General features: G+C 40.6%; 1 protein-coding gene across 1 annotated transcript; it reads right to left on the reverse strand.

The window, feature by feature from the left end:
- Positions 1-1,503: 1,503 nt before the first annotated feature.
- LOC117532428 (remodeling and spacing factor 1-like) lies at positions 1,504-15,776 on the reverse strand (the record flags this gene model as incomplete). Its single annotated transcript, XM_034195760.1, is given in 10 exon segments — positions 1,504-4,598; positions 6,304-6,483; positions 7,719-7,909; positions 8,345-8,558; positions 10,790-10,857; positions 11,980-12,086; positions 12,189-12,243; positions 13,114-13,193; positions 14,459-14,563; positions 15,495-15,776. Coding segments are annotated over 10 exon segments (1,815 nt in total), but the record flags the coding sequence as incomplete, so codon positions are not given.
- Positions 15,777-16,081: the final 305 nt, after the last annotated feature.

The raw sequence follows: 16,081 nt of genomic DNA on the forward strand, positions 1-16,081 counted from the left end.
TAGTGACATCATTATGTAACACTCACGCTTCTATTGGCTAGCGCTCCGACACATTGTACGTGATAGGCTTAGGGGCGGGACATCTCTAAGCGGTTGACCAATCACAACAGAGCCGGCTGGGATTGTTTGTGTTTTATTAAATTAAACGATGGATTATTGATACATCCCAAGACTATGGCCCATTCTCATTTCACTAATTCCCCCTCCTCGACTCCTCCGCCCTCCGGTAGTGACCCAGAAATGGATTTCAGCGCTCCATGTTGAAGGACATCTCATTTCTCTAAATGCACATCGAGGACCGAGGAGGCTCTCTGGAGGAGCTATCATCGAGGATACACTGATGGCTCCTCCGCGGATGCATTTCCGGCAACAGAGATGTTTCAAAGAGTCGTGACGCACGGCCGGACTGATCTCAGCCAATGACAGCTCTGCATGTATCCCCCCCTGGATATTATTTTATTAACTGCTTGAATCAGACGCAATGTTTACAGTGAGAACAGCTGTGAGGTCCGTGCAGAAAGCAGAGCAGTGTGTATAATATATATCACTCAGTATAACAGGCCCACTCTCTTTATTTGCTTTAGTTTAGTAGATATTTTTCTAAGACCATTTAGTGCTTCACATAATAAAATACACAACGGCTGTAGCCTGATTATATATTGTGTGTGTGTGTGGTCTATCATTACTATACTTGTGGGGACCTACATCTGTTAAGTCACGTGTGGGGACTCGCCTCCCTTATGGGGACAAAATGGAGGTCCTCATGAGGAGAATCATTAATTTTAGGGTGAAGACTTGGTTAGGGTAAGGTTATGGGTAAGGGTGAGGTTAAGGGTAAAGGTTAGGGTTAGGCATGTGTTGGTTATGGTTAAGGTTAGGATAAGTCTCCAGGAAATGCATGTAAGTCAATGTAATGTCCCCTGAAGTGATGTATACATGGGGTGTGTGTGTGTGTGTGTGTGTGTGTGTGTGTGTGTGTGTGTGTGTGTGTGTGTGTGTGTGTGTGTACGGCAGACAGGTCTCAGTTGGTTTGGTGTCCTATGCTTACTTTTAATAATTGTGAATAAAACTTTTGGCCCGTCATTTCATTTCCTCATTGTAGCGACCAGAGAGGGGGGGGGGATATAAAAAGCGTTTCTGAAGTGAATTACCCACCCCACCTTTAACAGTGGTATTATGAAACAAACTGGCACTAAAAGTGTTACAATTCTGAAAATGAAAAACTTATTTAGTAATTATTATGATCAAGAAAATAAATAAATTACAGCAATTTTCAAAAGGGAAAATGTTCTAAGAAAACAAGTGGGAGTTATTTGAAAAAAACAACCGTAAAAGATCATTTGGAAAGTAAAGAAATTGAAATATATAATCTTATGAGTGATTTTTAGGTTTAAAATCACAATAAAAATATTTTTTATTGTGATCAAAGCAACTCTGTGTAAGCCTATTTCCAACACGCTGATTCAACCCTTTAATTTCCACATGAAGACTCACAAGGCGGCACGACGTGAGGCTCGAAACCCATTTTATTATGACAAATGTACAAGATCAGATTCATATGAAATAACAGTAAAATTAACAAAAAGGAGCAGACAAACACCAACCAGCGTCTACGAGCGTCTAACTTTCCTCCCAGATTCATCATGAGGTAAATAGTTAACACTTCAGTCATTGGCACCCTCTTTAATCCCAGACTTTTATTATTCATCTCGCTCCGATGCAGGTCTTGCTACAGGTTATTTTATAACCGTGAGATACATCATTATTATTATTAACACATTCCTTTTTCTCTGTGGAGGCTTCTTTAAAAACGGGGTTACATCCAGAACACAGAGACATTTCCTTTGACCATTTTTTACATTTTCTATACTCTGTCCAGCTAAATCTAGAAGCTAAATATTTGTGTATGTGTTTTCTGTCTGGGGAAAGTCATGTTTTTGGCCGCTGGTATCAAAACGCTATGATAAATAGAGTGGTTTTTTCTCTGTGAAGACCATGCTGAGACTAATTTACAAAATATTTTACAAACACGCTCCGTTTCCGCGGTTAAAATCTGATCTCTCCGTCCTTGATTATTCCCTATAATCCCTCCTCTCCACCCAAAGCTTGTGTAACATGCCTTTAGTAGGTCAGCGCATGCTTCTGAATTATTTCTGCTTTAAAAGTCCTTCAACAGATCCTTTAAAACGTGCTTTTCTGGTACAAAACAAAAGTTACTTCCCCTACAAAAAGAAAACTAATAGAAACATGCAATCCCAAAGAATTGCCCAATATATTTTCCATGATAAAAAAATGCCTCTAAATATTTTACAGCAAGAAACTACAGATATACACACAGACTGGTTCCAGCAGAGGTCAGCGAAGTCATTGGTTTTCTGTCCATTTCCCCTCGTTTTAAAACTGCATCCCGACCATCAATCAAAAAGAAATGAGCTTTTTTTTTTTAATCGAAATGTTTGCAAGATGACGACAGATGGAGGATGTGAACAGGAAGACCCAGGAGAAGAATAACGACCAAAAGATCAAATAAAAAAGTGGAAAAGGGGCTGTTTTTCTTAAGCTTAGTGTTGTTTAACGTCTTAAAAAGTATGCAGGTTTTAAACCTTTGTGAAGGACATTGTACAAAAAAAAACAAGACCCTACATTCGCTCATAGACAACAAGAAATGAAAGTTTTTAGATATACAAAAACATTATTAAAAAACAGAAACATGTGTAATAACTAGCTCAAGATAAGGAGGGACGAGTTTGACATTTTCTGATGGCAGCGCACATAATTAAAATCATGATATATGTTTTACAAAAGCTACTCTACGATTCAACAGAAGGGTTGGACGACTACTTCATAGTCTAGAAGGTTTTCGACAAGAATAAAAAGTCTTATCTAAAGCTTTTACAGGAAGAAAAAACACCCCAGTTCACAATAATTGACATTTTGGGAATTATGCTAACTGGTTTCAGGAAGTTAGAATGCAGCGGGTTAGCTTAGCTTAGCACAATGACTGGAAACAGCTAGCCTGGTTTTGACTACTTATTATTCATAAAGTCGTTCGGTAAGAATTAATAGTCTCATTTAAAGCTTTTACAACAATTAACAAGAATAGTTTGAAACAAAAGTTTGACTTTTTGGGAACTATGCTTATTCGATTTCATGAGTTAGATATTTATATATGTAACTGAATTTTAATTATAATGCTTTTAATGCAGCGGGTTAGCCTAGCTTAGCACAATGACTGGAAACGGAGGGAAACAGCTAGCCTAGTTTTGCCTTAACAGAAACTAAAGCTATATAATTAACACATTATTTCATCCGATAAATCGTGTAAAAAGGTCGTGTATTTTTTTTGGAAGATATGTCTGCAAATCAACGTTTTTACACTATTTATTTTGTAGAAACATAAATTAAATGCTAATATATTTTTGCACATAATTATTGATATGTTTTTTTTTATTGTCACAATCTATAAATCAATATTAGATTACCAGATTATTCCGAAATATATATTTGTGCTAAGCTAACTAGCCAAACCGACATTTGAGGTTTTACATTTTTCCCAAAATGTCAAAAACTATTCTTGTGATGAAAAAAACACGATTCATTTTGAAGCAAATGTCCAGAACTTTAAAATCAATAGTGGAATGACTTATTTAACTCGTAAAATACCGTTAAAAAGCCCCAGTGGTTTAGCATATTCTGTTTCCTACAACATTTAACAAATTCAGTGCCAATTTTCCATCAACGTCGAGAGAACAGGAGATCAAATCTGTAGAAATTATGGATTCAACGAAATAAAAAACCGTGAGGATGCGAGAGGAGCAATGAGAGGAGGGGTCTGGCAGTGGAGCTGGGTGACGTGGGGGTCAAACAGATTATTATTTAAAAATAAAAAGTTTGGTGCCCTTATTTGCAGTTTGATCCCACAGTGACAGTCAGGAGAGAAAAATGTCCGGATGTTGAAAAAGGGACGCAGAGGAGGAAGTGTTGTTGGTGTTGGCGGGAATAATAAAGTTAAATATAAAAATACAATACCACAAAAAATGAAACAGTACACCTTTTTTCTTTCTTTTACAAATCTTCGCTATTGCAGACGTAGTCCACGAGGTCCGTGACTCCCAACAGGTCGTCCTCGTCTTCTTCCTGCGGCGCCACTTCCTGTCCGTTCGGAGCGACAATGGCGCCCGCGGTGATATTTTTTGGAGCCTCTGTTGGCGTGACGATGGTTTTTATCGCGTTCTGTCCATTTGTAGGCGGCAAATCCACTGGAGTGCTGTCCACTGTTCCCTTTGTCTCCTCGTCTGCTTTCTTCTCCTTCGGTTTCTCCTCTTCCTCTTTCTCCTCTTTCTTCTCTTCCTCCTCCTCGTCATCGTCAGAGTCGATTCGGTTCACACGTTTCCGGACGGGTCGATCCTCTTCTGAAGACGATGCGTCAGAGTCGTCGTCCGACTCGTCGCCCTTGGAGGCTCGTCTGCGTTTCAGAGCGATACGTCGGGGCTTCTGCTTTGAATCTTTCTCCTCCTCCTCTTCCTCCGACGAAGAGTCGCCTCTCCTCTTCCTCCGAGGCTCCTTCGACTCCTCCTCTGAGTCTTTGGAGGAACTCGCTGAGGAAAGAAGAAGAGAGACACCTTTAGCTTCCGGGAGCTCTGATGGGATCTACCGATATTCAAACAGGTACCACTTTACAATAAGACTACCCTCATAAAGGATGCATGACAGGTTTATAATTAGGTTATTAATTAGGTTGTAAACACTTTATTAATCATTAAGAACCATTTATAAACCAGCTCTAACATCGTTTTCATACGTCAACACAGGCTCACTATTTGGCAAGATGACTAAGCCTTATATTGGCTACTTATGGCACATTTCCACTGCAGCGGGGTAGCCCCGTTTAAGCGTCCTCGCTCAGGCCTCGGGCTGCCTTGCTGGCCGTCCGAGGCCGTGGCGCATGTCCATTACAGTTTAGGACCTGGGGTAGCAACGCAGTGTAGGCGGGGCTCCCGTCGAGCTCCCGCTGGATTTTATCATCCCCAATGAGATGTAGGAACGTCGTCACCTCCTCGGTCGACCACGGTGTGCTTTTCTTTGACGTTGCCATTTTTGTAGCTCCTCCGTTTACAAAAATGCTGCAAGCTTGCTTCTAGATATATATGCAACGCTAGGGATGATCTCGCGCCTTGTGACGATTCTCTCTGACCAATCAGCAGTCGAGAGTGTTGACGTCACTAGTTCAGCCCTGGCCCTGGCCTGATAGAACCACGATTTTATGGGGCCGGAAAAAGAGGGGAAAAGTACCCGCTAGCCGGTGCTACGCTATATGGAAAGGCCACCAAAAACTGGCCTGGCCGCTTGAGGACAATTAAGGACGCTTAAACGGGGCTACCCGCTGCAGTGGAAATATACCATTAGCGAGAATCAACTCGGTGAGCAACAGATACCAAGGATGCTGGCTGATGAAGAAGACCAAGTAAGCTAGGTCATCTTGCCAAATAGTGAGCCCACATTTATCTGTACTGCTAAGTCTTTTTTGTGAATCTTTCCACAATTTCAAGCGAGTAGGTATATTAGTATGGATGCCGGGACATCTTCTATTCCTGCAAATAATTACATGATCATCGTGTACGTTTGTATTACTACTAGTGTTAGTGTGTGTGTTAGTGTGTGTGTTAGTGTGTGTGTTAGTGTGTGTGTGTTAGTGTGTGTGTTAGTGTGTGTGTTAGTGTGTGTGTGTTAGTGTGTGCTCGCTAAGTGGAGAATAGCTGTTGTAGGTTGGGACTTCTGCAGATCCACTTGATATTTTGGCATATTTCTCATTTACCAAATACTATGCATTGTGCAATTAACTGTGCGGCCCCACAAGATGCAACACTAAAATCAGGGTTAGGGTTTTCGTCTGATCTTCTTCAAGAAAATAGAGTTTGAGAAAAGAAATGTTGAAACGTGTTTTGCATTTCCATTCTTTCCATCACGATGTCTTGCGGTCATGTTGAGAGACAGGATCAAGTAGCCCTAAAGTATACTTATAATACTACTGTTAATACTTTTACCTAAAAAAGTACAGAATGAAAAAGTACTCTTATGATATTGCCCTTGATGTGAAGGGGTTCATTACATTTTACACGATTTTTAAGCGAGTAGGTTTATTAGTTTGAATATTCTTGCAAATAAATACATGGTTATCGTGTAAAAAGACGTTTGTATTACTACTGGTGTGTTACTGTGTGTGTGTGTGTGTGTGTGTGTGTGTGTGTGTGTGTGTGTGTGTGTGTGTGTGTGTGTGTGTGTGTGTGTGTGTGATTGACTGACCCTCGCTGCTGGAGCTGTTCATGCGTCGTCTGGGTTTCATTTTGGGCCGGTTAGTTTCCGCCTGCGAGCCCTCGGACTCTGACGTCTCTCTGTAGTTCACCTGAGCCTTCTTACTCCTCCGAGAGCGCCGCCGACTCATGTCCAGATCGCTGTCGCTGTACTCGCTCGAGCCCTCAGTCGCTGGAAACATCACAGAAATACAAAGTGAGAAGGCATGTGGGGCTAAGAAACACAATGCTTATTTTACAGCAGAAACAGAACTCCTTTATTCCTCCCAAAGAGGGGAAATACTACTACTTGTACTAATAATACTACTTCTACAAATACTATTATTACTACTACTACAACTACTCCTAATACTGCTCCTACCACCTACTAACACTACGACAACTAATAATATTACTACTACCACTAGGACTACCACTAATACTCCTCCTACTCCAATACAATTTGGAACCCAATATTGTACTTTTTTTTTTCCTGGTCGGCGAGACAGCGAAACCCAGCCCGAACACACACACCCGCAGCCTGGCTGTGAGTCTGTGTGTGCTCACACACACACACACCCGCAGCCTGGCTGTGAGTCTGTGTGTGCTCACACACACACCCGCAGCCTGGCTGTGAGTCTGTGTGTGCTCACACACACACCCGCAGCCTGGCTGTGAGTCTGTGTGTGCTCACACACACACCCGCAGCCTGGCTGTGAGTCTGTGTGTGCTCACACACACACCCGCAGCCTGGCTGTGAGTCTGTGTGTGCTCACACACACACCCGCAGCCTGGCTGTGAGTCTGTGTGTGCTCACACACACACCCGCAGCCTGGCTGTGAGTCTGTGTGTGCTCACACACACACCCACAGACTCGCCGCGTCCCGCCGTCTCAGGCTGAGAAATCCGCGGAGCTGCAGCTGAGAAAAGATTGAGTGTGTGTGAGGAAGGCACACTCACACACTAACGTAACGGCTCCGGATTGGTCCATTTGGACCAATTGGGTATGGTCACGTCACTGGACCCAGGAAGAAAAAGAGAAATGTCCAACGAGGCGTTCTGGGGCAGCACAGACTGGTCTTTTCTGTGTTAGAGTTTTACTCGCTACATGGTGTACTTTGAGGGTTTGTGACTGCAGACCGTTTACATGCAGAAAAACCTTCATAACAACAAGGGGACGGGTGATAACCGGAAAAGCATGACATGGGAACTTTAAGTATATTTTCCGCACTTTTACTAAACTAAGATTATGGATGCAGGACCTTTACTTGTAACAGAGTATTTTTACACTGTTATACTTCTACTCCAGTAAATATAAGAGTACTTCTTCCACTTCTGACAGAGTAGCAGCCGGTGGTAGTAATAGTAATATTAGCTTTAGGAACATCAGTGGAATAAGTGATGTCTTTGTTTTGTTCATATACATACCCATCTCGTCTTCATCTTCCTCGTCCGTCTCCTCCTCTTCATCGTCCGAGTATCCCTTCGGTCTCCTTCGCTTCCTGGCACTTCGTCGTCTTGTCGGAGGTTTCCTGCGTTTCGATGTTCGTTTTTTCCCGCAGCTAGAGTCCGATTCTGCCTCCGAGCCGTTCTCTGACGCCACGAACTCTTCCTCTGAGCTGCATCGGGGGGAAAAGATTTTTGATAAAATTGCAATTAACCTCAGTGTTAATATTGATTTGATTTGTCTACGTTTTGTTTTTCATATTCTCATGTTGAATTTTTGGGATTCAAGTCCTTATACATGTCGTGACCCCTTGTTAAAGAAACTGTTCATCTAAATTGGAGAACTAATGGATGTAAAGGGGAATGTGAGAAAATAATTAATAAAGAATTTTAAAAAAACGATAACTAGAATCAATGTTAATATTTGTAGACATATTAAATTATATTTGAAAAACATTAAATGAAAATGAAAGAGGAATCTGAAGTCTGTAGTAATGTGATGATGTTGCACTAATCCATATTGTGATGTTGATACAATTGTAAATAAGTGTGCAACGATACCTAGCATCAATGTTAATATTAGCTTTGATTTTGGAGCAGTTTCTAACCTCTCACTGATGCGAAACTCGTCCTCGCTCTCCTCCTCGTCGACGGTGCTGTCGCTGTCGAGGTCGTTCAGTCGTCGGCGTTTTTTCCTCCGCGGCCCAGCAGGGGGTTGGGGCGTCTCTCCGTTCTCTTTCCCCTCGTCCGCCTGCAGGATGACGGACATGTCTTTCCCTCGGAGCCCCGTGATGTTTGCCATGTCTTTCCCCCGACCCGCTCCTGAGGAAAAACACTGTCATTAATTTACTCTGATTTCAAAAAGGATTGTCAAACATCTTGAGAAATACATGTAACGGCCCGTCCACACGGCGGCGTGCGTTGAAGCTTCAACGCTTCTTCCCATTCACTTTGAATGGGGTGACGTCACGCTTTGCCGAACTGCATTGTGGTTCCGTCGCTTTGCTTACGTTGCTCGCTTCGAAAGTTGAGAAAAGTTCAACGTTTCAAGCGCCGACGGAAGCGTCAGCCAATCAAATCATATGCCAGTACAAGCGCTAGCCAATCAATGCTTGTGTCTCCGGGGCGGGAGATTCATGTGATTGATTTTTTTTGGCTGCGTACTTTGAAATTCTAGCGCACTCGAGCTGGTTTCTACATTCTTACCTACCCTACCTTTAAAGATCAAATGCAAAGCTTCCAAATATGCTACATTTTTATAGAAATGTTGTTTTTAAGACTGCCTGTATTTTTTATTTTATTTAAATCGAGATAATACACCCAAAAAAAAGCTTTTTATTGATCCAAAACTCGACCCAAAGCCGTCTGAATTTCTGACATGTAATTCCCAGCAGCCTCCGCGCGCGTGACGTAATAGTGGCCAAACAGTCTCTGGACCAAATATCCCGACTCGGCAGTCTCGGTCACATGTTTTTCGAAAAGAAAACTGAATTAACATGGGTTATTGTTGAGCTTTTTGTTGTACGAACGGTGCGGGATCTGGGAGAGTTTTACATGCATTTCCCAAAGACCAAATCATCCGCAAAAAATGGATTTTTTTAGTGAATCGTGTTGGACGGCAACCGACAAAATGGAGCAAGTTGTGTTCTGACCACTTCGCGTGTGATGCATACGACGTTGATCCTGCTATCATGAAGGCTGTTGGTGGAGAAGCATTAATAGCACGACGTCGGAGGCTGAAACCCGGAGCCGTCCCCTCCATATTTCAGCACAAGAAACCACTGAAAGAACGAAAGAGCCGGGCGATGCAGAAACGCCAAAGAATTGAGGTAAACAACTTTTGATTAGATTTCAAAGCGCACGGAGCACAGCAGATAACGGAATTGCAGTTTTATTGCTTATAGAGGTGGGCACCGTTAGATTCTGTGTCTTTACGATCATAAACAATGTGTTGGATGTGGAGCTAGGATAAGTAATAAGGGCGCTAGGAGTGATTTCGGTGCAGTAATAGGTTAGCATTTTTCGCTCGGGGCTAATTCACTGTTAGCATTGTAGTTTATCTGCAGCTCATTCATCGCTCCTCCACTCATAACGGAAAAGTGTGAACAATATGCATTATGATAGGGATTAAATCCACTATTATTCCTCCTGGCCCAATAAAAAAATGCACCCCGCGCAATTAAAAGTGACTGTGAGCACTTAGAAAACCCAACATTCTTCTAACCACTTCATTAGGCCTATGCATCAAAAAAGCCCTCCGCCATGCTTTCATTTCTTTCAGCCGAGTGGGTGCTTATAGAGGTGGGCACCGTTAGACTCTGTGTCTTTACGATCATAAACAATGTGTTGGATGTGGAGCTAGGATAAGTAATAAGGGCGCTAGGAGTGATTTCGGTGCAGTAATAGGTTAGCATTTTCCGCTCGGGGCTAATTCAGAGTCTCACTGTTAGCATTGTGTTTGGTTGTGATGGTTCCCAAATTACCCAGTGGTGAGTCCGCCTGGACTTTATTTTTCTAAACCTCTCTAAAAAGGTCAAACGTCACTTGTTTTGCATCAATCTTGATACAGGGTACTTATTATATGTTATAGTTTTGATTCCTAAAGCTTTTAGTCTATAGTCTACTCAGAATCAGACATGATAACGAAACTAAGTTGTACTATCGGCGGAAGCAGCTGTGAGCGATAAGCCAAGGTTTGTTTGTTTGGCCACTGTGACGTCACGCGACGCCATCTTGCGGAGGAGCGGCTGAGAAAATAAATCGTCGGACTTGGTGATGGGGGTTGAACAAAATAAATATTGCGCATTGCCAGACGCATATTATCTCCGATTTTAATACTGCAATATCTTAGATAGTGTTGTAGCTATATGATTTCGATTTTACTGGCAATTATAAAAAAAAAACTTTGCATTTGATCTTTAAGAATCACAAAACTTTTAAAATCCTGGGCGGATATAAGGTTGTGTGACAGTTGCTCATGTAGTAGAATAAAAAATACAAAGATAAAATAGATTTTAAAAAATAACCATGAAAAGAGTGAAAAGTCCTCGTACCTCCGCCCTCCGCTTCTCTGAGGTCTTCCTCGATCGCCTCCTCGATCGCCTCGTCAAATTCATCAAATCTGTAAAATGAACATCCACAATCATTTTATCTTAATTATTGTTGTGTTTTTATATTTTAACTGGGTTGTTTTTTATGAATTTAACATGTAAAGTGTCTTTGAGTACCAGAAAAAGCGCTCAATAAATTAAATGTATTATCATTGTTATTCAAAATGTGCCAAAAATGTTTTTAAAAAAAATTGTGAATTCACTGATTCAGTTCTTTTAAATAATATATGGACAGACAAATCTGCAGATTATTGGTATGTAGAAATAAAGTGTATAACTGATCAGTACGTCAGTTATTATTTTCCTGCAAAAATAAACTAGGAGTTTTCTGTAATGGATTTTCTTTCTAGTGGCAAGAACCATCAAGTTACATTGATTACAGATAACGCTTGTAAAGAGCAATTTACTTATACTGTACTTAAAGGTCACCTATCATGCTTTTTTAAGGCATATATTATGGGTCTCAGATGTATACAAATATACAAAAAACATGTCTATGATGTGTTTTTCTCAAAATACAAACAGATACATACATTTTAGAAATCCCACATTTCCCTCTATTCCAGCTGTTAGAGAAACTCTGATTTTGGGTCCTTAGCTTGAAAAAAAAAAGAGGAGGCGGAGCTAATGCCTGATCAGAATTCTACCAGAGATAAAGTTAAATTGTGCTGTGATAAAACGCCATCCTGTTCTAAACCACATCAAGGATTATTTCTGAAACAGTATGGAGCTCAAATGCTTTTTCTTTCTCACGTTTATCACAAGGTGAGTTCTTTTTTTTAATTTCCTGCTTTTTAAACACGTGCTCTCCATTACAGGTTAGCTCTGAGTGTTAGCGAGGCTAGCTAATATAAACCAAGACGAGATTACGTCCAAAACACGTCAGGCATTGTTTCTGATAGCAACTCTCTGTGGGTCCACCATCTGAAATGACGTCATATCGGACGCAAATCTGGATCAGCTCCGTTGTTCCCCGTTTTTAAAAGATTTGGGTACGGAGGAAAAGAGAGAGGGTTTTATTTTCTGACGCTGCGTGAGTTCCCCGACACACCGGGGACACATGTTGATGTATAAAAGACATCAAAAAGTGCATTTTGCATGATAGGTCCCCTTTAATTTAAAAGCGTACTGACCTGTAGCTGATGGACTTCTTCGTCCTGGTAGATCTTCGTCCCCAGCTCTTACTCTTCTTCGCCTCCTTCTTCTCTTTGATGATGACCTCCGGCTTCTCCTCCTCCACCTGTGAGCAGCAAGAGATGGTTATGTTTTATACAAATACAAATAAAAGGTGAATATATGTTTTTATTTGGAAGAAATGTAGAAAGACACCTACTGTACTTACTCCGGGCGTGATGATGTTTTCAAGACTGATGCCAACGTAAATGAGACGCTCTTTCCTGGAGGAGATAACAAACATTATGTAGCCTTAGATTTAGGCTCATATGTGACCGGAAAGAGACATGACAGGAAGCGGAAGAGCATGGTGTTCTTTGATTGAAATAATGACCTTTCAAAAAGGCGCTTTCACACTGCAGTACTTTTCCCACAAAGGTTCATGAGAACTCTTTAGTTCTCATGAAGTACAGATCGCGTTCACACCGGAATAAGTCCCTGGGGGAGGATTAGGCAAATGGAGCCGCTGAAGTCACTTCTTCTTCTTCTGCTTTGGGTTTACTGGCAGGCCGCAAACAACTTCACGGCGTATACTGCCACCCAAAGTCCCCGGCCGGAAGTCCCCGGAGTTAGGGACTGGCTTCAGTAGAAGCTGCTGGGAGTCCCAGCAGCTTCTACTGAAGCCTTCAGAGTAAATCGCCAGAACGCCGACACCTCCTCATCTCCACCGCTCCCATGTTTTCTTTTTGTGTTGCCATAAGTTAGTCTCTCTGCGTTTGTGCGCTGGGCTAATGCTAATAATGCTAATGCGAGGATAATAAAATGGCGGCTTCACAGAACCTTTTGTTTTGTTTTAGGGGCGTGGTTTGCAATCCGCCCAGCCAATCAGACATAGGAACCTTTTTCTCCCACGAAAGTCCCTGCTCTCTAGTAGGGACGGAAAAGGGGGTAAAAAGTTTCTCATTAACTAATTTTAGTTCCGGATTTTTTTGGTGTGAACGCGACATTTCGGAACTATATCGGAACTAAAGTGGGAAAAGTACTGCGGTGTGAACGCGGCTAAAGTGTATCTCAGCTATTTTAACTTGACCCTCAATCCCTAAAAAGCTTGTGCACATTTTAAACTGCCATTAAAAAGGAACAAAATGTCTCACCTTCTCTCCGCTCGTTCCTTCTTCTTCAGAGCAACGTCGAGGTTCAGTAGCTGCTCCTCTAACTTCTCATAGAGCAGCTTCTGTAGAGGGGATGAACCAGGGACACATTTAAAGATATTTAATCTTTATTTAATCATTGGCAGAGATGGCAAAAGTACACACATCCTTTACTCAAGTAGAAGTACAGATACTCATGTTTAAAAATACTCTGGTAAAAGTAGAAGTACTGACTAAACTTCTTTACTCAAGTAAAAGTAAAGAGGCTTTGAAATGTACTTCAGTAAAAAGTACCCATAACTAGCAGCTGTTTTAAAGAGTACCTGACCTCCCTTTATATTAATAGAACAATAATGTCATTGTTAGCTAATGAATGTTTCCATGCTGAACAACGGCAACATGACAACGTTTCCATTGGTCCCTCTTCTTTAGAGAAGACCAGGAAATGATGGATACACGGATCGTGTTCAAATCAATAGGCACGCAATGACTCTAAAGAATAATGATCACGCATCAAACACACATTCAGACTAAAGGAACCAGCTGTTTGGAAAATGAGAGAAGTAGAAAGTACAAGTATTTGAGTTCAACATGTAAGAAGGAGAAAGTACAGGTATTTGAGTTCAACATGTAAGAAGTAGAAAGTACAGGTATTTGAGTTCAACATGTAAGAAGTAGAAAGTACAGGTATTTGAGTTCAACATGTAAGAAGTAGAAAGTACAGGTATTTGAGTTCAACATGTGAGAAGTGGAAAGTACAGGTATTTGAGTTCAACATGTAAGAAGTAGAAAGTACAGGTATTTGTGTTCAACATGTAAGAAGTAGAAAGTACAGGTATTTGTGTTCAACATGTAAGAAGTAGAAAGTACAGGTATTTGAGTTCAACATGTAAGAAGTAGAAAGTACAGGTATTTGAGTTCAACATGTAAGAAGTAGAAAGTACTGGTATTTGTGTTCAACATGTAAGAAGTAGAAAGTACAGGTATTTGGGTTCAACATGTAAGAAGTAGAAAGTACAGGTATTTGTGTTCAACATGTAAGAAGTAGAAAGTACAGGTATTTGAGTTCAACATGTAAGAAGTAGAAAGTACAGGTATTTGAGTTCAACATGTAAGAAGTAGAAAGTACAGGTATTTGAGTTCAACATGTAAGAAGTAGAAAGTACAGGTATTTGTGTTCAACATGTGAGAAGTAGAAAGTACAGGTATTTGTGTTCAACATGTAAGAAGTAGAAAGTAAAAGTAGTGGAGTAAAGTACTGATACCAGAACAATGTACTTAAGTACAGTAACAAAGTATTTATACTCCACTACTTCCCAGCATCTGATATTTGATGATTTGTACGTACGTGATGACAGGGTGAACAGAACCACTCTCCATCGGGGATGATCATGAGCGGCGGTCTCAAACAGGCCGTGTGGTATCCGCTGTCACAGGAATCACACAGGAGGATCTGGAAAAGAGCCGCATGTTAACTCAATAAATCCTTTATATCATCAAGCTGGCAGTATGCATTTTATATTGTCAAGTAAATATATTTACTTATTGGTTACTCATGAAAAGTTAATTTTAAAACCACAATTCATGAGTGGATTTAATCTGTCTTCATATCTCAAATCTCACGTTTTCAGAACTGCTTTTATTCTTGTTGCGTTTTGTTTATTTTAAGAGGGTTGTGTTTTATGAATTGAACATGTAAAGTGTCTTTGAGTACCCTTAAAAGCACTCTATAATTAAAATGTATTATTATTAAAAAATATATATGTAAAAATGTGTTAATTCACTGATTCAGTTCTTATTGTCATACTGATATTTTGTACAAACTGTAAAGTCCACTGAGACAAATGTAACATTTGTGATATTGGGCTATATAAATAAACATCGAGATAATAATATACGGACAGAAATATTAAATTCTTAATTAATTCCCGTCTTAAAAGATTTCTTTGCCTTTTTCCTTCATTTGATGCATTTTGATTAAGTTATAGATTTATTTCTTTTCAGATCTTGTGCAATTTACTGTATATACTTTATTTGTGTAATAACCATACAAATTGTTATGTGCAAAAGATCATTTTTATAATATCTCAAACGTTAGTATTATTATCACTTCCCTTTATAAATACTGCCACTCATATTGTAGCCATGGATGAGTACTTATTTGTCTTTATTTTGTAGTACTTAAATTTGCTTTTCCTCAATATTTAACATGTGAGCTACTTTTTTTATTGCTCGTCTTTTACCGGTTACGCTGTAAATGGTTTTATATATTGTCTTCCGTCTTCAGCTTGTAAACATACCTTCTAACTTCAAAAAAAAAAAGCCACTTTAATGATAAAACTGAGTTATTTGTTGGTATTATCGTGGTATCTGTGAGTACCCACCAGCTCTGGTTGGCTTGGGAGCCCGCAGTGTTTGCAGGGGTCGTCGTTTGGAGGTAAATCGTCGTCTGAGGAGGTCGAGGAGTCCGATTCTCGTCTCTCTCGGTTTCGATTGCGTCTCCGTTTGCGTCGCTCCACCTTGTAATCTTCGTCGCTGTCGTCCTCTGCCTCAGTTTCCTCCTCTGCGCTCGACTCCTCTTCGCTGTTTTCCTCTTCGTCTTCGGAGCCTTTCTTTTTACGGCGTGTTCTCGTGTTGGACCACCGGACCCTCCGTCTCTTCCTCCCCTGAAATAAGACAACATGTGGACCTTTAGTACGGGAAATACTATGTGCTTACGACTTTATTCACCAATATTAATGACTGAAATTAGAGTTTGTGCAAGTGGAATCTCATTTTTAAGAATATACTCCACTGCATACTAGATTAGCATTTCTTATACAGAAGAGTCATGTTTAATTTTAGTAACATTTAAAAAAAATTAAAACCCTTGTGTTTTATTTATTTTTTCATTATTTTGTTTATTTGTTCCCCTTTTTGTGTAAGCTTATACAGCAGTGTTGTGATTAGGGCTGCACGATATATCGTGTCG

The sequence above is a fragment of the Gymnodraco acuticeps genome, unplaced genomic scaffold (assembly GCF_902827175.1).
Source record: "Gymnodraco acuticeps unplaced genomic scaffold, fGymAcu1.1, whole genome shotgun sequence".
NCBI lineage: Eukaryota > Metazoa > Chordata > Actinopteri > Perciformes > Bathydraconidae > Gymnodraco > Gymnodraco acuticeps.